Source organism: Rhinolophus ferrumequinum, chromosome 7, assembly GCF_004115265.2.
Source record: "Rhinolophus ferrumequinum isolate MPI-CBG mRhiFer1 chromosome 7, mRhiFer1_v1.p, whole genome shotgun sequence".
NCBI classification, from domain to species: domain Eukaryota; kingdom Metazoa; phylum Chordata; class Mammalia; order Chiroptera; family Rhinolophidae; genus Rhinolophus; species Rhinolophus ferrumequinum.
Window position 1 is genome coordinate 76,459,633 of NC_046290.1, and position 25,331 is coordinate 76,484,963.

Genomic DNA, 25,331 nt, shown 5'->3' on the forward strand with positions numbered 1-25,331 from the left:
GTGGGATTTGGTTTGACTTTGGACTAACCTTGATCTTAGAGGAATGTATGATAAATTGTAACAGGTTAGCAGAAAGAGTTGCACAGGTTCTATAGAGACGAGTGCAAATATGTGGTCAAGTTCTCTAAATATAAAACTGGCTAAAATGAATTTAAATGATCAAGGTGAAATTATTCTTTCAGTGTGCTATTTGTTTGTGAATGTCAAGCCTTGGTGCTGTGCATAAATATTGTAAATAGATAAATAATTGCTTAAGGGTTAGGAGAGTAGTAGAGCCAGATATTGTAGAGGTGAGGAGACCTCATTCTGAGTGCTACATAGAATATTTGTAAGGGGAGTACAACTTCAGAAGGAGAACATTTACCCCCTTTTTGAGGTAGTGATCAACTTTTTAAGGTGGTACTAATGATAGCTCTTACTATTAAAATGACATTTGGAACTTCTTCACCGTCAGTTATCAAGAGTAGGTGTGTGGTCTGATTTGGAAAGTAATGCTGATAAATGTAGAAAGTTCTTTGGTAATACTGGCTTAATAGATATCAGTTGGAAGTGCAGTAGAGTGTTTTTTCTTAGGTGCGGGTTTGAATTGTATGAAATTCCCTGTGCTGTAGATCTGCATTTATTCACTATCTAATTTAAGGTTTTCATATAAAAAAGTCTAAAAGGAAAAGCATTATAATCTTATTTTCTTGGAGTACTTACTGTCTACGATTTAAGCAAGATAAAAGGTATTTGTAAAGAGATGTTTTAACCCTATTTTAGAAAGCTCAGGTTTAACTATGAAGAAGCAGGAACTACCATTAGTTTAGTGTAGATAAGTTATGGGGGTAGAAATCCTCTTAGTAGGATTTTTCTGGCCATCTTGGGTGGTTGGGACAACATGATAGGCAGATGCTTTAATTAACATAAGTTCAGAAATAAATTATTTCACACAATCTTTAAAGAAGGCACACTATAACTTCGTATACCCAGCTTAGTTGGGCGTGATGGATACATACAATTTTGAGTTGTCTTGGGAAGGAAATATAAAAGGAATCTTGTCCTGGGAAACCGAATTTGAGACTTTTCCTCTGCCTCAGCCTCTTGGTGTTTATCCCAAACCCACTTTCCTAGTCAGATCCCTGCTCAACCTTAAAAAAAACAAACAAACAAACAAAAAAAACACCCCTGATAAGCTGGTGCTGTTGTGCTATGGTTTTGAAAGTTTGGATTTTTCTTTAGGCTTATATATTCCCTGAAGATTTGGTAAGCTCCAGCTTTATTTTTCTAGAATTGAAATCTTTACAAATCTTAATATTGTAATTTTAGTCTTTGCAATGCTTACATTTTGATCTCTGTCAAGAAGCTCCCATTATGTTGGCTCAGATTGTAAATATTGGAGTCAAACCAACGTATGCCCAGTTTCAAAAACAAGTGAATATTAAGGGTTTTAAAGACAGATTAAGGTTTCGAATGCTTGTGTTAAAATAAGCAATAACAGATTAGAAATTCAGTTGAGTTTAGGGACAGGAAAATATCTTGGTGGTTCTACTTAAGTTGGATTTAGAGTGTAGGAGATAAAAATATACTGTACATAAATTCCTTTATAACAAAAGGTGAAGGGCAGTATTTTATTTCTTCCTCAGTTACTGAACTTGTTTATTTTGTTTTTTTTCCACAGATGCTGCATATGACTTATCTTGCTCTGGTGAAGACCAGTTGCTAGAACATGCTGAGGGACAGTCTGTGGCATGTAATGGACATTGCAAATTCCCCTTTTCATCCAGAGCCTTTTTGAGTTTCAAGTTTGACCATAATGCTATAATGAAAATCTTGGACCTTTGATAGCAGCAGGCGTGTTGTGGAGGTCCCAAGGTCAGAGACCTGTTGCATTTGAGTGGGTGTCTCTCTCGCCTTACCTTTCTCAGGTGTTTTAAAGAAATGCAGGGAGGCAATGATGTGTCTGAAGAGATTGTTCTGTGTGCAGAAAAGAGAGTAGAAAGAAATATGAATTTGAACTGTAAATGTAGTTATAACCTTTTATACAGATGTACCTTTTCAGTGTTTGGCTAATGAATTTAAATTGCTTTTTATGAGGGCATTTTTTTCTGTGATTGTGTTTTTTATTTTATATTCTGATCAAGAAAACAGTGTTTGAGTTATCAAGTAGCCAGGTTAATGGGGATGCTCCATCTACCTATTTCAGTGATTATAATAATAGTTTCCTTATTGAAATTTTAAAAGAAACTTAAAATAACACAATTAATTATATGAATACAAGAGCTGAAATGTCACAGAAGTCAAGATTGCAGGTCATCTGCTTTGGTGGCATTTTATACATTTTTTTGCTTCTAACCACTAAGGTCGTCTAATCTTCCTCTGCTTGGCGTTTTATTGAAAGGTTTTATTTGGAGCCAGCATCTGTTATACAATGTTCACATTCAAAATGAACTCTTGCATTTCATTAAAGGGAAACGTCCTGAGCCTGGTTGGGTGGGGAGTTGCTGTTCCAATTTTGCATTGTGCTGTGTGCAGGCGGTAAACCTGTGAGACTGCTGAGGAGAGCAGCAGAAAGCACAGAGGCCAAGACCCGGCAGCTGCTTCCTTCGGTCACCCTGCCACCAGCCCTCTGGTGTTGTGCAATGATTCTGCTCTCGTGAACATTGAATCTGTATTACGGTTGTGTAAATACGTATGGAGTACTGACATTATTAGCTTTTACATTGCATCTCAGTGTTGATCCCTGGAAACTGATGTTATATTAGGTTCCAGTTTGCAGTAGTAGCAGAGACCGACCTGCTTCTGTGAGCAAGCTGAAGCCCCTGGATGATGGAGCGATATGGAAGGGGTATGCGAGTTACCCAAGTACAAATCAGCATTTCACTAGGGGCGGATTAGAACACAAAAGTAACGTACGTAACTCACTCCTAGGAATGTATTTTGCTCTTTCAGGATTCTTAAATCCAAATAAGGAGGGCAGTGCCCATTGTAAGAAGGATTTTAGCTATAATTGAGGACAATCACCAGGGCTTTAAGGGGGCTTTAGTGTTTGGGCTGCTTCTGACCTCAGTGAAGGTATTTCTTTGTGGGGGGTAGGGGGGTGTGAGCATATGCGTGCGTGTGCATCTGTCATGTGGGTTTTAAAAATCATTTCTTACATGTGGTATCCACAAAATATATCTCTGCTTGTAAATTTTATTGTAGAAATCTTTATTCTGTATAGATAGCCTATTTAATAGGGGTTCTATTTAACCCAGTGGGACTTTCAAAAGAAATGCTATTGTAAGGAATTCACTTGGTATTACTTTGCTTTAGCTTTTCAATGGCTTGATTTTAAAGGAGAAATTCTATTTATTAATAAAAGTGTCACCCTCTTGGTGCTAAGCAGGAGAATTCACAATTACAGCAGTGTGTTGAGAATTAGGTTATTTACAATCCTACATCTTTTAATGTGACAGATTTGTGAATCCTTCTGTGACCTTTTTAAAAATGCATTATGTGATTATGTTTGGAAGCTCTTTACTGTTCTTTCCAGAAATACAGCTGCTTTGCTTGGGTCTTCTTGAGCCATATTTATAGTTGGTCCCAGCATTCCAGATTTCTGTTAAGTTGTTAAGGGAGTGAAAACTTCGTTTGCCTGATAGGTAAATCATTTTCACTCATTTACTGTTATCTGGAAACCTTTTAATTTTTCGAGATTTTTGTATGTGTTTTTTTTTTTTTTTTTTTCTTCTTTCTAAGTGAGTAGTATACTATGGTCAGTCTTCTGGTGCCTAGGGCTGGATTTTTCAGCTCTCAATACTAAAGCAAAAGAGATTAGAGTTTTTTTTAATCAGAAGTATGTCTTCTAGTAATGGTGTTGAACCTTTTCAAGAACCAACAAATGATGTCTTCAATTATGGTGGTTTAACCATAGTCAAATGTTATGCTTTTGTGCTGCTTCACTTAATGCACTGTGGAACAAAATAAGGGTATTATTGGGATGGGGTTTTGATAACTTGAGGCTTTTAACTCTCTTGACAGTTTGAAATAAGAAAAAAAAGTTAAAAGATGGGACTTAAGTTTGTGTGTGATGTGACTTAACTATGCAGAAAATGTGTAAGTTGGATGTACCTGCTTTATGTACATCCAGTGTACTTATTCCCTCGAACCTGTGTATTAGTTTCTCAGTGTTCAGGTTTCCTTGAGAAAGGCCATGCTTAGCACAGAACTGGATTTCTCCTTTGAGAAATGTTAGCATGGTTTGAAGAAATCAAGTGATAACGAGTGTTCTCAATATGCAATAATTTACTTCTGTGTGCTGCATTTTATGAAGCTAGATGAGGAGAGTAGTAGTTGTGTTGGCTTCATGTCTTTCAAAGAGAAATAGGTCTTTGAATCCACTTTTTAAATGTTCTTATGTTCCAGCCTTATGTGTTCCAAGGTTCAGTGCACTGTGACTCTTATTTTTTCAAATTTTGTAGGTGCTTTTATGTATAACTGTAATGATTCGTAAGATGTTAAATGAATTGTTTTTGTATTTAAGCATCGTAATCCAAAAGATAGGGGTATGGTTTACATGCTTTCAGAAGTTTTTATTAAGACATAGCAAATGAATGGTTTTAGGATTTCAAACAGTGACGCTCTGCTGAGAAAGGAGCATTTGGAGGAGTCTGAGAACCTAATAGAACTCGTATGAGCATGGATGAAATTTGATTGAAGATGTTTGAAAATTAAGTTGGATTTTCATGTTAATATATAAAGACAAGTCTATGCTGTCGAAGTCATGTGTGGTCATTGCTTGCTCCTTTGAGCTTTGGATGTCCTTATTTTTCTATTAAATATCAGTAAGTACAGATAATGAAGATGTATAGCAAAACTTAGCAAAGTTTTAGGGTATAAGATTGGGTTGGTACTTAGTCTTTTAGTCATTTGTCTGTGTAGTAGCTCCCCCTTATGTGTGGTTTTGCTTTCTGCAGTTCCAGTTACCCACAGTAAACTGTGGTCTGAAAAGAATAAATGGGAAATCTCAGAAATAAACAATTCATAACTCTTAAATTACACGCTGTTCTGAGTCGTGTGACGAAATCTCCCACTGTCCCACTCCCTCCAGCCTGGGACACGAATCATCCCTTTGTCCGGCGGATCTACGCTGCATATACTACTCACCTGTCAGTGACTCAGTAGCCGTCTGGGTATCAGATCGAGTGTCATTGACCTAACAGTGGCCCCAAAGCGCAAGAGTAGTGATGCTGGCAGTCGTGTATCCCAAAGAGAAACTGAAATGCTTCCTTTAAGTGAAAAGGTATGTATGTATAGGAAAACACAATGTGTGTATATATATATATATATATATATATATATATATATATATATATATATATAGGGTTTGGTCCTGTCCTTGGTTTCCGACACCCACTAGGGGTCTAGGAATGCATCTCTGCAGATAAGGAAGGACCACTATAATATCAAATAAACTCAAATCTAAGTGAATTAGCATCCTTCCACAGGGATTAAATTCTTCTTTAAAACTCAACAAACATATTGTGGTCTTTAAAAATGTTCAGGTTTAACTGCATGTGTGCATTAGAAACATTTCATGACCTGTTCCCTCACTTATCTTTTTGTTTTGTTTTGTTTCAGTAGTTAGTTAACTTGAACAGTATGGAGCAAAGTCAATTATGAAAATGAGACTTTCACCAAGTCATTTTTCTTACTGTGACAACATCTCTTGGCTTTCTATATTTTTGTACCAGTTGGGTCGACCTCTGTCTGCCTAGAGATTTTGTTGATTGACAGTAGTCTGATGCAGTATTTTCTTTGCATATTAATCATAGTTATAAGGTCAGATTCATTAACATTTTTCTGATTGAAGAAAAATGTGTGACCTAGTAATTTTGATTTGGATTATTTTCTAGCCTAGGGAGAGGGCTCATGTATTGTTTTAATTCTAGATTAATGATAAGCAAGACAAGCTCTTATTTTGTCTGAAGGTATCAATGTCCTTTACCTTTAAGTACCTGTCTCTAGGTAAACAGGTATTAGTAAAACAACAGTTTTGTTAGACCTTATTCCTGCTAGCTTGGTAAAGCCTAGCTAGAGTTCCTCATTTTGTATTCTGTTCTAAGACTTTAAAGGACATTTGTATACTTGCCAAAATTTCTAAAAGTGAGATTATGATGAGCTTTCTCAGAGTGCTTTTTTCTCCTAGAATTATTGTTGTTGTTTTTTTGATATTTTTTTATTTTTTATGAATTTTTAGAATTGAGTTACTCTTGAATTCAAGTTTGTACTCCTGTGTCATAAAGATGGCAGGAAAGGCTCCTATGCTTTCAAAGTAGAGTTCTGGATTGCAGTTTCAAAAAATATGATAGGTTATTAGTGGAGAACAAAAGTGCCCTGAAGGGAGACGATAGCTATGGTTGCTGGGCAAAGAGCATAAGGAAGACATTTTAGAAGATAAATCAATTCTTGAGTGCTGTGTGATGTACTGGTAGAAATGTGAGCATTGCCTCGCCCAAGCAGAGTGTTCATATTAGGTGGCCATTACCAAGCGTTTTCTAGATCTGGATAGTTCATTTTTCCTAAGTATGGTCGCCAAGCAATCCAGTAAATCTAAGGTCATTTTTCTTACTTTAAAGGCCAGTGTTTAGGAGTCTGGAACTTCCTGTGCTGATACAACTCCAGTCATACTGAAGTGCACTGCTCTCATACAGGAACACGACCCAGAGCGCACACACACACTCACACTCACACACACACGACCACTTCCCGTGGTAGCCACACATTTGTCCTGAATGATGACCCATCCCTTTTCGCCTAGTTGCCTTGTGACAAACAGCATTTACTATTGAAATAGTAGTCTATAGCTAGGGAAAAAAGTTACCTCTCATGGATGGGAGTGGACTCGAAAGGCTGAGTTCCAGGAGCTTAGTTGCTCAGACTTTAACATAAAGTATAAAGAAGTATAAATAAAGAAAACTATAATAAAGTATGGAAGTCTTATATCTTAAGAGATATTCATAATTGAATCTTTAATCTGGGCCCCCAGATTAATGAAATCACCAGTTAAGGAGATTCCATTTGTCTCGGGTCTTCTGTGGTTAGCAGAGGGGACGGTCTAGCGATGACAGTAGCTTGAAAGCCAAATCTAAATGGACTTCACCTTGACGAGGCACTTGCATTCATTGTAGTGTTGGTCCAGGGTGGTCTGGGAAAAGAGATTCAATTCAGAAATCATTGCCTTTGTAACTTTGTTCCACATGGACCCTCCTCTTAGTAGACCTTTAGACCTTTTAGTCCAGTGTTGGACGAAGGAGGCCCTGCACATATATTTGCTGCTTTTTTGGTGGGAGGGATCTTGTAGGTGGTTGGATGGTATTTTGGTTATTGACTTGTGTCTGTTGAGTGCCATTTGAAGACATGTTTCTTAATCCATTTCCCTGGTGTGACTGGCCAGGCAGAGGCCATTGAGTCCTTCTCCCCACTATCCCTCTTCCCCCTCCCGCTTTGTGTCTTGTCCCTTCTGTAGAGGAAGAGGGTTTTTTGTGTGTGTGTGTTGCATCCTTATGGTGAATCTGCCCCTGGAAATTTGCAAGCAGTGATCTTGCCTTGAAGAGAAGATCCACTGTGACCTTTGGGCCACGAGCAGATTGGAGGGCTGTAGCAACCTGTGCTGTTGTGTCTCAGCGCACGTAGCTGTCAAACTGGTTTGGAAACAGAAAACGTGTGTGTGGTTCTAGGATGAAGTGGGCAGTGTTCTGCTGGGCCTTAGTCTTTGAGAGGTCTTAATTAACATTCTTAGGTTGTGGACTTTTCTGAGGTAGGATGTAACATTTTAATCTGCTTTTAATTCATTGAATCTGAGGTTCTAAGGCAATCACAGCTACAGACTGGTGTGAAATATTTTGGGCACAAATCTACATTGTTAGTCATTTCTCAAGCTTTTAAGTCGTTAGCTACTGTGTTTCCCTGAAAATAAGACCTAGCCTGACAATCAGCTTTAATGCGTGTTTTGGAGCAAAAATTAATGTAAGACCCAGTCTTATATAATACAGTATATTACAATATAAAATATAATACCGGGTCTTATTTTACTATAATATAGTAAATTAATTTTTGCTCCAAAAGACGCATTAGAACCGATTGTCCAGTTAGGTCTTATTTTCGGGGAAACACGGTAGTTCTTTGTAGAATGATAACTTGGCTTATTATGCTTCTGTGATATTTAGGAATAGACTGGATAGCAGCAAATGAAAGCAAAGTAAAGGTTTTCAACTGAATGAAATTGAGAAGGGCAGTAACTGTGCCTCGGCAGTTTTGTTGGTTAGATGTGCTAGCACTTCACAGGAGTGAATGAATGAGGAGCAGTGGACTTGCACTCTTCGTGCTATACAGATGGTCCGCACTGATAGAAGAGCACAAAGGACACCTAGAAGAGTTTCTCTGTGCACCACTGTCCTAGGGCACTGCTGTCTCACTTTCGATTTGTGTTTGGATCTTGCACAAGTACCTTTTAAGTTCAAAGGCAAGTGTGTAATAACTCTTTAATTTTACTTTTTATTCATATTTCAAGAGTTAAGACAGGAGACAGCTAATCTGACTTCCATTTTATAAATAATTATTACAAACACATTCTTCAGTAACAAATAGGGAAAGAAAATAAAACTGAACTATTTTACATACATATATTTGTGTGTGTATATATACACACACACTTTTTCTTATAATTGTTTTTGAAATTTGCTTATTATCTTTATACCTTATAAAATTCTTTGGTAGATATTGACTCATATTTTTAATTTTACTTGTTGGCTTTAATGAAAATTTCAAACTTTAATTTTAGAGTAAAATGATAAAGCAAATGGAATTAATAGTTCATATATTAGCTAATTTAAGTGTAATCCTTTTATATAAGGTTGTCTTTCGTCTAAGCAAAATAAGGGCAATTTAGTTTGGATGGAAAGGGAATAATAATTGATTTCTTTTTATACCCTGCCGATTTCCAAAATAAGATATGAACAAGTGTCTTTTATGCTGTGGGGACTAGGTAATGCTCATTTGTAGTTTTAAAACAGTTTTCTTGGGAGTAGTTGTAGACTGAAACGGGTGAAGATATTTATGCTGAGTCATGTTAAATTATTTTATTTGGGACTTAAAAAGCTGGTAGAAAAAATTGATGAAATGGTTTCACTAAATTGAGAAAACTGTACTTGAGAATAAATGTGATAACTATATTTGTAAACTATTCAGTAATCATTTTTATCTTATGTGAACTGATTTAACATTTAATTTTTGCCTTAATTATAGCAGCATTTTATTTCTTTACCTTAGGGCATTTTAATGTTTGGAGAAAGACTATAAGTAAACCATTGGAGTGATTCTGTCTTTGGTCGTAATGAAGTTCTTGGTGCTTGTTTTGGCTAATTGTCAAACATTTATGAGAGCAGAAAAGGAATCCCAATATACCTGTCAAGTTCACCCTGTAGTTAAGAATTGTGTTTCTGGGTTTATTACCTTTTGGCTGAACAGTAGCTTTGTCGCTTTCCCTCAGTGTTAATGAAAGTATAAGGACTGATTTTTCACTTATATTGGGTGAGACCATCATAAATAAAGGAGTGACTCATGTTTATGAATTGGGAGGTCAGATGTTTGCAGGGTTGCTACACTTCCAGAGTTGACTAGAAATGCCAGCTATACTCTCCAGTGAGAAAATGAACAAAGTTCTATGTCTTAACAGTCATGTTCTTTTTGATGTAAATAACACCAATTTAGAAATTACAAAATGCAATTGGAATGTTGGAAGGTTTCCTTTGTATCTGAAAACACTTTTCAGTTGATTGTTCAAATATTGGCTTTCTGTAAAAACATTATTGTGTTATATTTAGACTGTTTGTAGTGCAATATCAATAAATTTCGCTGCTTTGGCAGTTTTAATTACTACCTTAACCCGTTTTCTGCTGTTACTTGTTATTATAGGTTCCAAGTTGCTCATATTTTGGTTGCATCTCTTTGGACCAATAAAAAATGACATGAGATAAAGGTATGTTTTATGATAGGAAGAATATTAACATGTATGAGTCTCTGCAGAAATGAAAATAAAGAACTGGTAAGTATTTTCCATCTCAAACAATTACAGTTTGGTTTTTGCTTTAAAGGAAGATTATAGTGTGAGTTAACTAGATACAGAAAATCTAGCAGTTCTTGAATTTGTACTAGAACCAGGTTTTCTGAATAGAATTCTTCACAGGCCTCGGAGCTCAGCAGAAAGAAAAAAAATACTTTTCTCTAGTAGAGACCTCAGCGATATGGTAGTAATTTTTATTTAAAATTTTAAGAGTGACCAAGGTATTACACTCATATTGTCAAAGGTACTTTGCTTTGATAGAACTGACAGCATTGCGGTGATGGTCCTTCTAACAGATATTTCTGCAAAGCTGTTTGCCATCCTTTCTGATAGTCATGTATAGCTTGTACTTCCAGTTCTTGATTATATTCTATTTCAGTGATTTTTTTTTTTTTTTAGAAAGGGGGAAAGATCCTTCAATAGGTAACTCCCCATTCATACCAAATTTGAAAAGGCAGCCAAGTAGAAATTGGTGATAAATGAGGTTTGGCTGTTTTCACCTAATGTAGTCTTGTAGCTCCCAGCTTTGACTAGAGCTCATGATTTAATGTGGAGCATTATAGGTTTGATACTTACATGTTATTACAGAAGGCAGCCTTACCCTTTAATAAACGCAGTTCAAGTACATCGTGGAATTAGAAATATTTATTCAGAATATAAGAATGTTTGTAAAATATTATAAATGTCTCTGTATAAATAAATGGAGTTTTTTTTTAAAAAAAACAATTCTATATCAAATAACACAAAGTAGCTATTTTATAGCAGCTAAAAACTATAAAGGCATCTGGAAATGTTTAAAGCATACAAATGAAGAATCTAAAAATTACAAGGTATAGTACAGTGTTAAGTGGCAACTTTAAAATGAGACTTTCAGTACAAACAGTAGAACAATACTGACAAATGCAAACTTAATCACATGTGCTTTAATGACAGTACATTCAAGCAGGTTTTCCTAATAATTCAAGTGGTTTAAATAGCACATTTTCAAATAATAGGAAACTTAAATGTCATGCAAAGTAAATAAGTCTTGACAATCTAAAAACTCAAATAGAAAAGAAGGGAACATGTTTCATTCAGTATCTTTGCATTAGGTTCAGACCGAAGCAGATTATTAGGGGCTTTTACTCACTCGACAGTCCTGACATGAGCACTATAAGTGAATACTATGAGTTCTACAAACAGAACGTTTTCCAGATGGATTTGATTTCCAAAAAGTGCAAAAGTGAATGGTAGAGCAGGAACTACTAAGCAGGTAATCAGTGTGAACGTGGGGGATTTTGTATGTAGCTTGCTCTGTTCTGCTGAGCTGGTATTTCAGATTACTAGAGGAGTGATTTGTATTCCTCTATTGGGAAAATCAAGTACTACTTACTAGTTAAGGATACAGTTATCCAGTAGCAGTTGCTGTAACTGGGACACGATTTCTTGTCATGGTCACGTGCAAAATCTCACCCAGATGCAATGTAATAGAGGCTGTAGCCAACATAACTCTCAACAAAAAATGTAATCGTTGTATGAAACTTCCTCTACACAGAAATTCATCAACAGCTGCTATTCCAACTTGTACCATTTTCCACTTGTTTGTATTTAACAGCCACTGAGTGGTCAGTGAGGCTGTGGTTGCAGCAGCCAGCATTACATTAACGATAATTTTTGTTCTAGTTCTAAAAAGTTTAGTACTGTGTTTCCCCGAAAATAAGACCTAGCCGGACAATCAGCTCTAATGCGTCTTTTGGAGCAAAAATATAATAGTAAAATATAGTAAAATAAGACCGGGTCTTATATTAATTTTTGCTCCAAAAGACGCATTAGAGCTGATTGTCCGGCTAGGTCTTATTTTCGGGGAAACATTGTACTTGACAGCCTAAGGCATATATCTTTTGAAGTGAATACAAATGAAGTTAGTGGTCAGAAAGTAGCTTTAAGTGTGTGTCATGGGAGGAGCTGCAGAAGGCCACAGGTTGCGAGCTAACGTCAGCCTGGCCTGTCTGCACACAAGGTGTCAGTTAACTAGACCAGGACTCGGATAAACTTCAGTAAGAACTGTGTGTGCGCAAAGGCATCATTTTTGTTTTGTAACAAGTTTTGCCTCTTTACAAAGTAGTGCCCAGTTCTGAGCACCGGAGAGTTGTAAGCCTCAGTAAAACACGGTGATTGCCACTTTTTGTCACACAGGTAGGCCATTCCACTGGATAAATAGAAAAATAATCACTGTTTTTTTTTTTTTTAAGTGTCATCTACTGCAGGAAAAATAAAACTGTTACTTATGCCCCCCTACCCCCCCAAAAAACCTTGGCAATCCTGTGACTATACCCTAATTAAATGCAAAAATTTCAATCATCAGATAACTCGCTCCCCTTTTGGCCTCTAAAAACTTTCTAATGATATAGCATTGTTTGCTGTATCTAGAAATAGGTGTAGCATTGTTTGCTGTATCTAGAAATAGGTGTAAACTTAGTGAACACAATGAAATTTTCACTTTAAGTAGTTTCATGGATGAGATATACTCCCAGTTAATGAATGCATTTGCAAATGATTTAAAGCTTTGGAGTCTTACGACTTTCGGAAGTTACTCAAAATTTTGTTTTCTGTAGTCTTGATGTCTTTCTTATCACGTCACTTAAAACAAGCATGATTCCCTAAACTATTGAGAGGTTTGGTTTAAGACAGTTGAATTAATTGCAGGATAATTTTTGTGGGCTTTAGAGGGAACAGGCAAGGTTTTTCTCACATGCCAGTGACAGGCCGTCCAGCCCAGATCAGCTAACCCTAGGGCACTTTTTCATTTGAAATGTAATCTCTACGCAGCTAGGAACTAGGAGACTTGCCAATAATTTCAAGTTTTTCTTAGGGTAGTAAAGGCCTTACTAGCCTCATCCTAACCATTTTTAAGAAAAAGCCTTCTCGGCTCTAACTTGGACTGCCTTTCTGGGGTAATAGAAGGTCAAGGGTTTAGTTCTCTGACGTCCCTGTAAAGTATGGCCACAGACTCAGAGGAAAATTAAGAAGTGCATGCATCTCAAAGGAGAATTAAACAATTATGTTTAACTGGCACTTAATTTCTTATTAACCTAACATTCTAGTTTCAACCAGCAGAGATATTAACTTCAAAAACTTGACACGCCAGCAGATGAGAGTGAGTATGAAAGAGTTAATTACCTGTCTTGGCAAAGATGCAACATCTAGTGTACTTCTGGGACTAGAACAGAAAGGAAGGAGGGCACGAGCAATAATTTTTGGTGAAAATCTCAAAGAGGAACCTTACCACCTACAAGTCCATGGCAGTTTGGTTGCTGGCTCACTTGGGGGTTGGCAGAACATCAGATCCAGCTGGGGGCCCACACATTGATGGCATACCAGCTACAGGCAGGTCTCTAAGAGCCAGAGACTGAGCTCTGACCAGAGAAGGTCACTGTCTGAAAGGGGTAAGTAACCACTGAGGAAACAGAATTAAAAATATGAACATCTGAAGGTTTTTAATTTCATACACGTTAGAATTAAGATCACTGTTTATTCCTGATGGAAATGTGAATATAAACCAGCTCCTATTTAGAAAGAAAATTCAGGTTATGAAAAAGGAAAATGATCCAGGCACCTGCCATCATTTAATAATCAATGCTGCTTTAGTAAGCCCCAGAATTAGCATAACCAAGTGCCTGTCGGTTCACCTTCAACAAGGATTGTGTGTCAGGGAGTATTTGAAAAATACAAGGAAAGGAAATCAACTATTTCATAGCTTTTTTATTCTACACATTTATAGAAGTAACAGTTTTACTGGGGAAGTAGTTTTCATCCGATCACCATATACTGAAAAAGTATTACGTTAGAGTATAAACTCATAATGAGGCTCGGTGTCAGCGGTGCAGGGTGGGGCCCTTAATGGACCAGCTGAGACCTGGGTCTGGAGGGATGACACGACCCTAAAGCCGGGGCTCTGTTGTAACTTGGAACAGGAATGGCAGACAGAGGTCAGCACACAGGATGGTATTCATGTGAGCTCCATTTGTCAGTGTTGGTGAAAATCAAAACTGTTCGGATGCCTGGTCAGCCACAAAAGAAAAAGCCATCAATGGTTTCCTACCTTGCCCGTCCCAGTTTGCTTAGGGGAGGACATTTCCCTAGGCGAGCTGGGAAAGGTGGGGAAGCTGATTTTTGTATGTTAAACTGTTTTTTTGCACATAGTTTTCAGTCAAAACATTTTCCTTGTCACAAAATGAAATTTTACCCAAAGAGTAAAAACTGTTTTTTAAAAACAAATCACAAGAATCAACTCTGACTAAATGACAGCTTCCGAAGCACCGAAAAGCTGGTCCTTCCACATTGATGCCAGTTGCCCCTTTTTTTGAAGACGGGACAGCCTCACTGCCTACCTGAGAAAGTTGATTGCTTTAGGGATAAAACTGCTCTGTCCTCCAACGTGCTGGCTTGAGTGTCTTTCCTCACTGTGCAGAAGCTGAGGAAGTTACATCATGATTTCTGGACAGACCTTGAGCTTGTGGACATGGGGACCCCAATGCAGTGACCTGGTCATAAGCAAAACTTTGTGAACAGTGGCATTGGGACATATTTCTCATAAGATCTTCAGGTGCTACAGAATAAATGGTAAGCGGTCCTTTTAAACTGTGTCAGTGGAGGGCATCAACAGAAGAAAGGAAGGGAAAGGGTGAAACAGTGACGGCTACATGAGGAAAGGAATAGCGAATTGAAGATGGAAGCTCTTCCTGAAAGAATTCAGGTACTCTGGTCCTGCCCCGCCCTGCCAGTATTTTGCTTGACCTTTAACCTGTTAAAGCACCATATGCGAACCATCCCCAGCTGTCTTCTGGGGGATAAAAGGAGGCCTCAATGACCATCCCCTCACCCCCTGTCCCTCCTGACAGCAGGAGCAAAGTCTTGAACAGGTGGTTCAGCAGCAGTCTCTCAGAGGTGGGGTCGGCCTACAACACACCTCCTCAGTGTCTTGCCTCTTGCCCTTAGAGAAATAGAGGCAGGTCCAGAGCTCCATCTGGACTCTGGATAAGTTTGGATTCCTGCAGAACAGCAATTACTAGTCCTGGGCGGGGGGAGGTGCTAATGATGCCCCTCTGCTCTTGAACAACGAGCAGGATGCGCTCAGCGCTCAGCCTCGGGGACGCCCAGCCAAAAGGGCTCCCTTCCCGGGCCTGCCTCCACATAGAGCTGCAGGAAGTGTCATTCCCGGACACAACTGCTCAGGTGCAGCGCTGGGGGGCTCTGCTGGGAAGCAGACCTGCGTACACCATCCTGTCATCTGCCTCCCCGAGCATCTCCGAGCGACAGTCTGTAAATCTGTATCTTAGCGTTGATACGTGGGACTTGAAAACCAAAGCCTGGTTGCAATAGGCAAATCTAGATGCAAACATACACACCTGTGTGTGTCAGTTTTCCCCTGAAGAAGGAAAGAAGAGAAACGGGATGCCGGAGATAAGGTAACTATCTACTAAACAGAAGAAAATGGAAAAGTCTTACAAAACCAATGCTGTGACACGACTGAGGCACAACCTCCAGAACAGACAAAGCCAGTGCTGAAAGCCAAAGCGGGGCCTGCTGAGCATGGTGCACAGGGCAGGTATGTACATGCTGTCGGGGGTCCGGGAGGAACAGGCTCCCCTGGATCCAGTCTGCACCGTGTCCCAGGGCCACACCCGGGGCTGAGTCCAGGGCATTCCACGGTCCAAGTGCTGACCTACCTGCCCTTCCCGTGTCTCAGCCTCCCAGCAGGTACTCGGTCCCTGGGCCCTCCTCTCCTCCGTCACCTGCTTCCGCTGCTACCACTCAGGCAGAACTTGGGTGGCCAAGTGCCACTTAAAGTGACGTCTCATTAGTGTGTGGCCTTGAGTTCTCCTCCTCCAGCAGCGCTATTCTCTGCTTGAGCATCCGCACCTGGGTCTCGTGTCTCTCCACCATGGCCATCATCTGAGACTCCAGCTTCTTCAGTTTGTTCTGATGTTTCTTCTTTGCTTTCTCATAGGCAGCCACTAGGTTGCTGGGTGGGAAGAGGGGGAGATGCGAGTTCAGTCACCCTAAGTAGCACTGAGACGCACACGCCCTGGTAACCGGTTCAGGAAGCACCGCGCTGCAGAAACAGGTCGCTCAGCCTCCTCAGTGGGAACGTAAAATCTAGCGGTTAGTATTTCCACACTTACGACCATTCACGTAGTGGCTTAACCATGATGAATTCAGCCAGACTGCTTACGAGGGGTTTATACCAACAGTCTAAACTAGTCACATCCAAAACGGATAAGCAGAAAAGATAACTGAATCCCAGAAATCTGTCATTTAAATACAAATAGTGTCTGTCTGTCCCACAGCTGCCTGCAACAGTTGGTCAAGTGTAAGTTGCAGGAGAGAATTCCTCAAGCCCTGAGGTCTCAGTGACCACCCGGGATTGAGACAGAGAGCTTCCCACGACTTCCCTTTATGCTTCGGGCTGGTGAGGTTCAGTGCACACAGGCCATTTTATAAGCTAATGCTGCCCACAGAACACAAGAGTATAGGCCTCAACTGGGCGGGGGTGAGCCCAGGGCTAGGTAAGTCCTGAAACCCTCTCTGGTCCAAAGCAGCACCCCAAATCAGTCAGGTTCTCAAAGTGGCCTAGGACTGACCCCCTGGGGATTCTCAAAGCCCTCGCAGGGGAGGTCTGTGAGGTGTCCTGTATTTTCTACCTATAATCTGTAAAGCTGGGTTTTTTCGTTAACATTTCAAAACTATATTGGCTGTAAGAGCAGATGTGAGAATCTGGCTGTCTTCTATTAAACCAGACGTTAGAGACTTGTAAAATAGTAATAGTGCTAGTAACAGTGCTATTACTATTTTTTTTTTGTAAAATGTTATTTTTAAATAAATGCATGTGTATTTCATGTAATGAATTTATTGTTTTTTAAATAAATGAATAACTTTAAAAATTGCATCTTTTAGTTTCCAAAATGAAGTGTCAATTGACGATTTATAAGAACAAAGCTCTTTGAGGTCAGTTTTTGATGAGAATATAGTGGTCCTGAGCCCTAAAAGTTTGTGCCTGCTGTCTTAGAGCAGTGCTTCTGAAGTGTTTCACAGGATATTAAATGTTGCTCAAATAAAAGGTTCTGGAGCCAGTTTGTTTGGGAAACGTTAGCTTAAATACAACTAAATAGATTTTAAAAATTGTATGACTTCAGAACCTTTACTATATGAACTATTACCATGTGTCCCCGAAAATAAGACACCTGGACCATCAGCTCTAATGCATCTTTTGGAGCAAAACTTACAGTAAAATAAGACCGGGGCTTATATTAATTTTTGCTCCAAAACACACATTAGAGCTGATTGTCCGGCTTGGTCTTATTTTCAGGGAAACAGGGTAAGGGGACAGACCACACACAGTATGCCACATTTCCCAAACACATTTGGCCCACGGACTTGTCTCCCATGCAGTTCTTACTTAGGTTTCTAGGGAACACTGGGAAACTGCCATTGGGAAGACCAGGCTGCAGGGCCAGGGGAAGGCGCAGGTGAGAACTCGCCATTCTCGAGTTAGTCCGCAGCAATTACGGAAAGGTCCTCCAGGTGTACAGTCCAGACAGCCGTGGGGAATCTACAAAAAAACGAGGATTTTACCTGTTGGCTCGCTTTAGGTCGTTAACGAACTCCGCTGATTGCTGGTGTCGGATTTCACTGCTCTTGGTGAGTCTTTCCAAGGCGTTCACCAACTCTTGAACTCTGGCCTTTAACTTCTTTTCTCTATCAAAGAGACAAAGAATACTATGAGTAAATTGAGCTGATGGTGGAGGTGGCTACTACCCTGTAAATGTTGGCAGAATGGAGGAACGTTTAGCTGGCCAAGTCAAAAGGCAGGGGAACGAAAAGGAAGGTACTAAAAGGCACCAGAGCTCCCTTTGCCCTCAGTGGCGCCAGAACACAGAACAGCATTCTTGAAAGTCAATTGCTCCTGCTTCCTTTAATGATAAGGCCTTTAGATGTGTCACAAAGGAACGAGACAGGAAGTAGTTTCTGGTCTTCCAGATGGGGAACCTAACAGAAGTTCCTTTGTGCTGTGGGCATGCCAGATGGTCCTGCCTCGGTCTCCATATCCTCTTCCAAGTGTCCTAACCTCTGAACCACTCTGGATTCCAGAACAGAAACCTCTGCTCTGGGCAGCCTACTTTGGACAAGTCTCTACTTGTTGAAATTAACGTGATCCTACCCTGTAAAAAGACAGACAAAAGGGTGCTAGTGGTAGAGGGGTAGAATTGATATTCTCAATAACTTGTTCCCCTTAAAGTTCTTACATGATAGCTGCACTTTCATGTGACTGACTCCCCCACCCCATGGTCACTACCGTAACCCACGCTGACAGGCCTGGGAGTCTGTTACGGGAGGTATCTAGTGTCCATTCTGCTTGTTGCCTCCCTCCGATTCCCACGGAGCACGAGCAATGGACAGGGAAGCAATGATCAGCCTGCCCCCGAGGCACCCCTATGACGTGCAGTGTCACTGCATGGTATCACGTGCGTCACACTCAGCACAGTCGGCTGTGACAGGTTATGTATCTGAACTCAGCAGGCTCCCCCAGAACTCAGCAGGCTCCCCCACTGGCGTGGAGGCTCTAGGGTGGCAAGGACCTTACTTGGTTGGGTTCCCCAGTGCTGAGCGCCATGCCTGGGTGACAGCTTCTCAGGGACAACGGTTGTTAAAACAGCTTCAGAACAACACACTGAAGGTACTTGGAGCGCACTGAGAAACCAGGGTTTATGGAAGAAATTCTCTAGAAAGAACGGTGAGTGTGTGAGGAATGTAAATTAGCCCGATGGTTTTGGTAAACAGGTTGGCAGTGCCTAGCAAAATAAAAAATGAGCTCATCCCTTGACAAAGCAACTTGATTTCTAGGAATTGTTCTTACAGAAATAGGAGTGTAGGTGCCTAACGATACATGAGCTACAGTTGCATTCATTCATTTGCACATTGGTTACAGCAACTAAGTAAGAGTGGGAAACAACCATGGGACTGAGTAAGGTGTATCTGTACTACTCTGCAACTTAAAAAAAAAAAATGCAGATAGAAATGCACTGGTATGGAGGGTACGTGACACTGGCAAGTGAAAAGGGTGAGTTCTATTGGATGCCATTTTTGCACAAACAACTGAAAAGCTCAACAACAGACCAGAAGGCTCAGCACCACTCACAGAAGGGGGATGACGGAAGGCTTTCATTTTCTACTTGACTCACTTTTGCATTGCTTGGAAGTTTTATAACTGCTTTTGTAAAATACCGTGTTTTCCCCGAAAATAGACTTAGCCAGACCATCAGCTCTAATGTGTCTTTTGGAGCAAAAATTAATATAAGACCCGGTGTTATATTATACCCGGTCTTATTTTACTATAAGGGTGTTATATTAATTTTTGCTCCAAAAGACAGACGTATTAGAGTTGATGGTCCAGCTAGGTCTTATTTTCGGGGAAATGCGGTATGTGAGATCACGTCTCAGTACTGTGCTACCTGCAGGAAGGGCGTGGGAGGCTGGCCTTGGGGTGGAGGACTCTCGGGATGGATGGTTCGGTCCTGTTCTCCCTTCCCTGCTTCTCAAATATCTAATCTTTTACATTTTCGCCTCCAACTATTATATACTATAAGTGCAAGTCAGGCTTTCCAAACTGAGTAATAAAGGAGCTTCAACACAAAAATCCAGGCCTGCTTTTGGAAGTGAGGATGGAGGGGGAGAGATCTCTAAGTGAAGCAGAACAACCAGCCCGGAAGTCCTCTAAGATTCAACATTCTTCAGGGAATGGTCCGTCCCTCCCACCCTAAGGACACACCGTAGAGCCTTCCAGCAAGGGTCTCCCCCTTGCTGAGGAATGGCGGTTTCTCCAGGGCCCTAGCAGCCACCAGGAAATTTGGTTGCATTTCCTACAGGAATCTGAGAGTGGCACCATTTCCTACCAGAAGTAAGAACACTGGCCAGGGAGGACGCTCCCTCCCTAAGCCATCCTCTCAGCTTTCCAGGCAGCCCACTGTCAGCTGAGGAAGGTTAGGAGAGCATGAAAGATTTTTTTCCCCTTCCCTCTGGCTAGAAAGAATAGAGAAGGGTTATTTGTCCTGCATTTTGTTACTGTTTTGCTGCTTTTATCTTTCATTGTAAAGTTGATTAGTAGTGCAAAGGGGAAAAAATTGTGAAGAGAATTTAAAATGTCACCACGAACTCAATAAATTCACAACAAAACACTGCCCAGAGCAGTCTCATTATTCTCTATTACATCCCCCTCCCTGCCCCAGCCTGCAGAAGGGGCGGGGGTGGGGGGATGTGGGGGCAGTATGGAAATCCCAGCCTACCCATAAAACAACAGGCTTCCTTACTCAGTACCCCAGCCCCTGAAGGACCAAAGCCAACTTCCCAGTCCTGGCGGCTCTAATGCAAGACAGAACCCCCCAAGGCAGGGGAAGCCCTCACAGACCCTGCCCACCCCAAGCTAGGGATGGAGGAGGGATTTGATGGGGATGGTGAGCCGGAGCCACTGCCAGGAGCTGAGAACTGCCCCCCAAGAACTCCCTAGGCCTCAGGGCAATGGCAGTGAACTCATACAAACTTAGGACAGCACTAGGATGCTGTTATTTAAAATTAGGCCAATTGGTTCAATTCCTTGAGTCCCGCAAGGAACGGTGGGCTCCGCCTCCTGCAACTAAGATTGAACACGGCACCTTGAGCTGAGCTGCCGCTGAGCTCCCGGATGGCTCAGTTGGTTGGAGCGCGTCCTCTCAACCACAAGGTTGCCGGTTCGACTCCCGCAAGGGATGGTGGGCTGTGCCCCCTGCAACTAGAAAATGGCAACTGGACCTGGAGCTGAACTGCACCCTCCACAACTAAGATTGAAAGGACAACAACTTGACTTGGAAAAGTCCTGAAGTACACACTGTTCCCCAATAAAATCTTTAAAAAAAAAAAAAATTAGGCCAAACCTCAAACTTAACCCTAGAATGGGGGTTACCTTACCTGTTTTCATTTGAGCGACGTGGACTTGGACTGAAACAAACACTGAACCCCTGAGAAGTAATGACTCGAGACCCACGCCCCCTCTACAGCAGACACGGGGGGGGGGGGTGGGGGTGGCCATCTGAGCATTTGAAATGTGGCTGGTCTGATTTGAGATGTGCTGTAAGTATAAATACTAGGATCTGAAAACTCAATATGAACCATAGAATGGGAACTATCTCAATAATTGAAAAAATATTGATTACATGTTGAAATGATAATATTTGGGGTATATTGGGTTAAAGATGTGATTGAAGTTAATTTCACCTTTTCTTTTTACAGTTGTAAATGTGGCTACTAGGAAACTTAAAATTACACATGTGGCTTTGATTTGTGACTCGTCTGATATTACTAGAGGACAGTGCTGCTAAGAGCACGTGCTTACAGTAGCAGCACTAGGTGTTGCCCTGGGCTCCAGGTCAGCAGGTTTGGGTTGAGGTCTAGGAATTGCATTTTAAGAAGTATGCTAGATGATTCGCATTATCAGGCAAATTTGAGACACTCTGGTAAGGTGGAAGGGCTCTTCTTGCGGGTCTGCCAATGAGCTTTAGATGGTCTTGGGACTCTGGGTGCACGATTACATGCCCAGGCATCCTTTCCTGCAGTCTACGACCTTCCTCAGATTCTCAGGACGACTTGGGGAAGAACTGCAAGCCTCCTAATCCAAGTCACTTTGGAACCGCAACCATTCATGTCCTGTTCCTTCTAGTTTCTCATTCAAATTTGGCCTTCAGCTGAGTAAGAATGTCTAGTCTGCCTAGGTGAATAACAAGGCTAAAATGAGTACTTTCACGGACTCCACACAGATGAGTCCCATTTGTGGGGAGAAAATCAGAGTCTCTGTCCCATTTGCCCCTTCAAGAGCAACGCATTCATACACTTTTCTGGGATGCCCAAAACTGTATAAGCCCTTCCTTCCTTTCTTGTTCTTTTTTTTCTTTTTTTTTTTAATGAAGATATACACCTGTATCATCAAGTAAAAAGACAATACTGAATTACACTATTAGGATGAAAATCCAAATCATCCACACACACATGGATTTCAGCTACAAGTCTTCCCGCTCCACCAAAAATGGAGGTTATTTCTGGTCACAAAAAGTCCTAAGAATCTTACTCTAACCACAGAGCCAGGGAGGTGCTTTTTTTTCTTTTTAACTGACGCATAATTTCAGGCAATGGTCTGTACATACACAAGGGATCCGAGAAGCAGTCTGTTGGTGGGAGTTTGTAGGTAGGAGTTTGTAGGAAAAGCAGGTGGCTTGCCAGTGAGCTGGGCAGGAGACAGAGCTACTGCGGGGTGTGTGTGTGGGGGTACCAGTCAGTGGGCCTGGAAGCAGGGCTCTGCCAGCAATCAGGGAGGAGGTTGCACCCTCCCTGAACTAAAAAGGCCAGCAGCAGTCCTTCAATCACAAAGTCCAAATGAGCTGGGGGAGTCAACAGGGCGAGAGCTGGTCCTGATGAGGCAGTGAGTGGCTTTGCAGCCACCAGGACCCTCTCAGAGAAGCTGTAATCAGACCAGACCGCAGGGAGTCACAGCCACAAGGCCTAGAATCTCATAGCAATTGCTCATTACACGGAATTAGTCTGAGAGTAGCGTCTCCATATGCAGTTCCTCTCCCTCACCTTCCTTTGACTTGGTAACCCCAAACAGGCTTCTGTCTCCCCTGAAACTGCGCCCTGAAAGTTCACCAATGATCTCGGTGCCACATCCAAAGGGCCCACTGCCCTGCTCTTCCTGTCAGCACCTTCTCTTCCTCGCGGACGTTTTTCCTCAGGGTGCCTGGATTTCACCCTTCTCACCAGCCATCCTGAGTCACCTGCAGACTCCCTGCTCTCTGCTCCAACCCTCAGTGCTCAGAGCGCTTAGGACTCGGCCTTGTACCATATTCTAGAGCCTGCCCTTTCTTTACTCGATTCCCTCCATTCTATGTATTTGCCTAAAACCTGCTAAAATCTTCCAAATCTTTAGCTCCAGGCCTTTTCTCTGATCCCTGGACTTGTCTACTTGACATCTCTACTGAAGAGGCATCTTCAATTTACCACGACCAAAGCAGAACTTCTGAGGTGACTTCCCAAATGCACCCTTCCTCCCGTCAGCATGGCAATGCCATTTGCCTGGTTGCTGACACCAGTCTCGAGTCAGCCATCACTCCTCCCTGCCCGTCATCCTCCACATCCAGTCAATAGCAAAGCCCATCTTCCAAATCTTGTCTTCTCGCCATTTCTGCCAGCACCCTCCAGGGCCACCGGTTCTCACCTGGACAACCCCAGAGCCCCTAGTGATTTCGCTGTTGTACCTTTGCACCCTTCTAGTCTGGTTTTCACAGAGCAGCCAGAAGCCCTTTTCAATATGACAAATTAGATCACATTACTTTCCTGTGGTGCCTTCCACCTGCACTTGGAATCCATTCTGTGGTCTTACTTTGACCTGCAGAACGCTACTTGACCTGACCCCCGCCTCCCCTGCCTCCCCATTCTTAGCACACACCACGCTCTTCCCCACAGCACACCACCTTGTGCAGTCGGTTCCCTCTGCTTGGGATGTACTTCCTCTGCACAGCTACTTTCCTCCTCGGCTCAAATGTCACCTCCTCAGAGAAGCCCACCCATCTAAACAAATGGCCCACAGTCAGGACATCATAGCACTTTGTCATTTCCTCCACATTCACTGCAATCTGTATTTAATTTAAAAATAAATCTCCACAGTGACGATCACATCACCCTATGTATTGCCTTCAGGGTAAACAGCACAATCCATAACTACTTATGACTTAGAAAACCCAGGTGGTGGGTAACAGCTGTCCGTAAGTGCTAACCAAGGATAATGTGATTTAATTCTCAACAACCCTTAAGAGCAGTACTATTATTCTTCTAATGTTATGAATGAGGAACTGGAGGCACAGTTAAGAGACATGTGCTGATAACCTGTAGAGGAGGGACTCCCCCCAGGGACCCCCCTGCAGAGCCATGCCCCACCCATGGACCTCCCATCTCACTGCAGGATTCGGTGACCCACAAAGGGCAGGAGATAAGACCTGGCGCAGAGCACAGGCCTGGGGAGCTAAGAAGAGGTATCCCCAGAGAATACAGCCCTCTCCATGCAGCGGTGGCTTGTCGCTCATTTGAGATAAAAGGAAGTCCACACGCTTCTCCTCTGCTTGATGAGTAAAGCACATCCTGTCCCTGAACAGAGGGGCTACTATGCCTTGTCCACTGCCTTTACTTCGCCCTTCACAGGACTGTCTGGCACACAGGCAGGCACACGGGCCAGATCCCAGGTCCCTGAGGCCTCGCGGAGCCCCCGCTGGACCAGTGACTCAGAGTACAGCCTCCTGCAGAAGCAGGGCTGACCTCTGCTGCTGGCTGTGTGGGAGCTGGAGCAGGCCTGATCTCCCACTGAGTGGCGTCCTGCCCTTCTTGGGGGCCCAGGGACAGTGGATGTGGAACAATCTGGGGCACCACATGCTTCATCTCACCACGTCACAAGCCCTTTTCCTGACTATGCCCTGTCCCCAGGCACCGAGGAGCACAGCATCCTTACCTTTTAACCAATACAACCTGGAGTGTGTGTGGCTGAGGCGTCTGCTCCATCCCCAGCATTTGGCGGACAGATGCGCAGTAATGTACCAGGAGCACAGACGCTCCCAGGTGCCCAGACCACGCACACGACAGTCCCCAGGATATATAGTCTGCGGGTGAACCCACAAGAGTGGGCTCAGCTCACACTCATCTGTAAGCAAACTCCCCCAGCACACAGGGTCCAGCAGAGAAGGTGGAGACGTGCGATCTGTCACGGTGTGACCTTGGGAAACCACTCAGCCTTGCTGTACCAGTCCCACCCCCGCCCCCTCACATGGAGACCACCACCTGTTCTGCTCTGCCTCCCAAGACTAGGATGGAGATGAAACAGTCTGCTCCTCTCAGCTGTCCTCAGGGCCCCAGGGCAGGCAGGCTGCACAAAACCACGCAAGTACAAAGAAGAGTCCTTTCTGAGAATTCCCTTTCCTTCACTGTCCAGTTATAGTTCACTTCTTTGGTGTGAAGATCTTTCAGTTACATTTTGCGAGGACCAAGAGCAAGAGAAGGATCTGAGATGGAGAAGGGTTTTGCGGCATGCAGCCTGTGTGAACAGCAGCAGAAACAAGGTACCCTGATAAGAAAAGCCCTTATGTGCGAGACTGGAGGCCTGGTCTTCCAGCTGGGGTTTGATGGTAACGCCGGAGCCAGT

General features: G+C 42.1%; 2 protein-coding genes across 5 annotated transcripts in view; one reads left to right on the top strand and one right to left on the bottom strand.

Annotated features, from left to right (window-relative positions):
- Positions 1–11,798, top strand: part of DCP2 (decapping mRNA 2) — a 51,457-nt gene extending 39,659 nt beyond the window's left edge. Inside the window, exons 11-12 of one of the 2 annotated variants that reach the window (XR_004423528.1) lie at positions 1,661–5,263; positions 9,937–11,798. Coding sequence is in view for 1 of the 2 variants with exons in the window: in XM_033110439.1 (XP_032966330.1) it covers positions 1,661–1,824 (164 nt within the window). In the remaining variant the exon portion in view is untranslated. Of the gene's footprint in view, positions 1–1,660; positions 5,306–9,936 lie in introns of those variants that run through there. The other variant, XM_033110439.1, reaches the window with a different exon arrangement.
- Positions 11,799–12,494: 696 nt separating this feature from the next.
- MCC (MCC regulator of WNT signaling pathway) overlaps positions 12,495–25,331 on the bottom strand; it is a 383,535-nt gene continuing 370,698 nt past the window's right edge. For 2 of the 3 annotated variants that reach the window (XM_033110748.1, XM_033110747.1), the window contains exons 18-19: positions 17,699–17,821; positions 12,495–16,088 (exon numbers count right to left, since the gene is read on the bottom strand). In XM_033110748.1, the coding sequence (XP_032966639.1) occupies positions 15,908–16,088; positions 17,699–17,821 (304 nt within the window). In that variant the 3' untranslated portion in view covers positions 12,495–15,907. The remainder of the gene's footprint in view (positions 16,089–17,698; positions 17,822–25,331) is intronic. The other variant, XM_033110749.1, reaches the window with a different exon arrangement.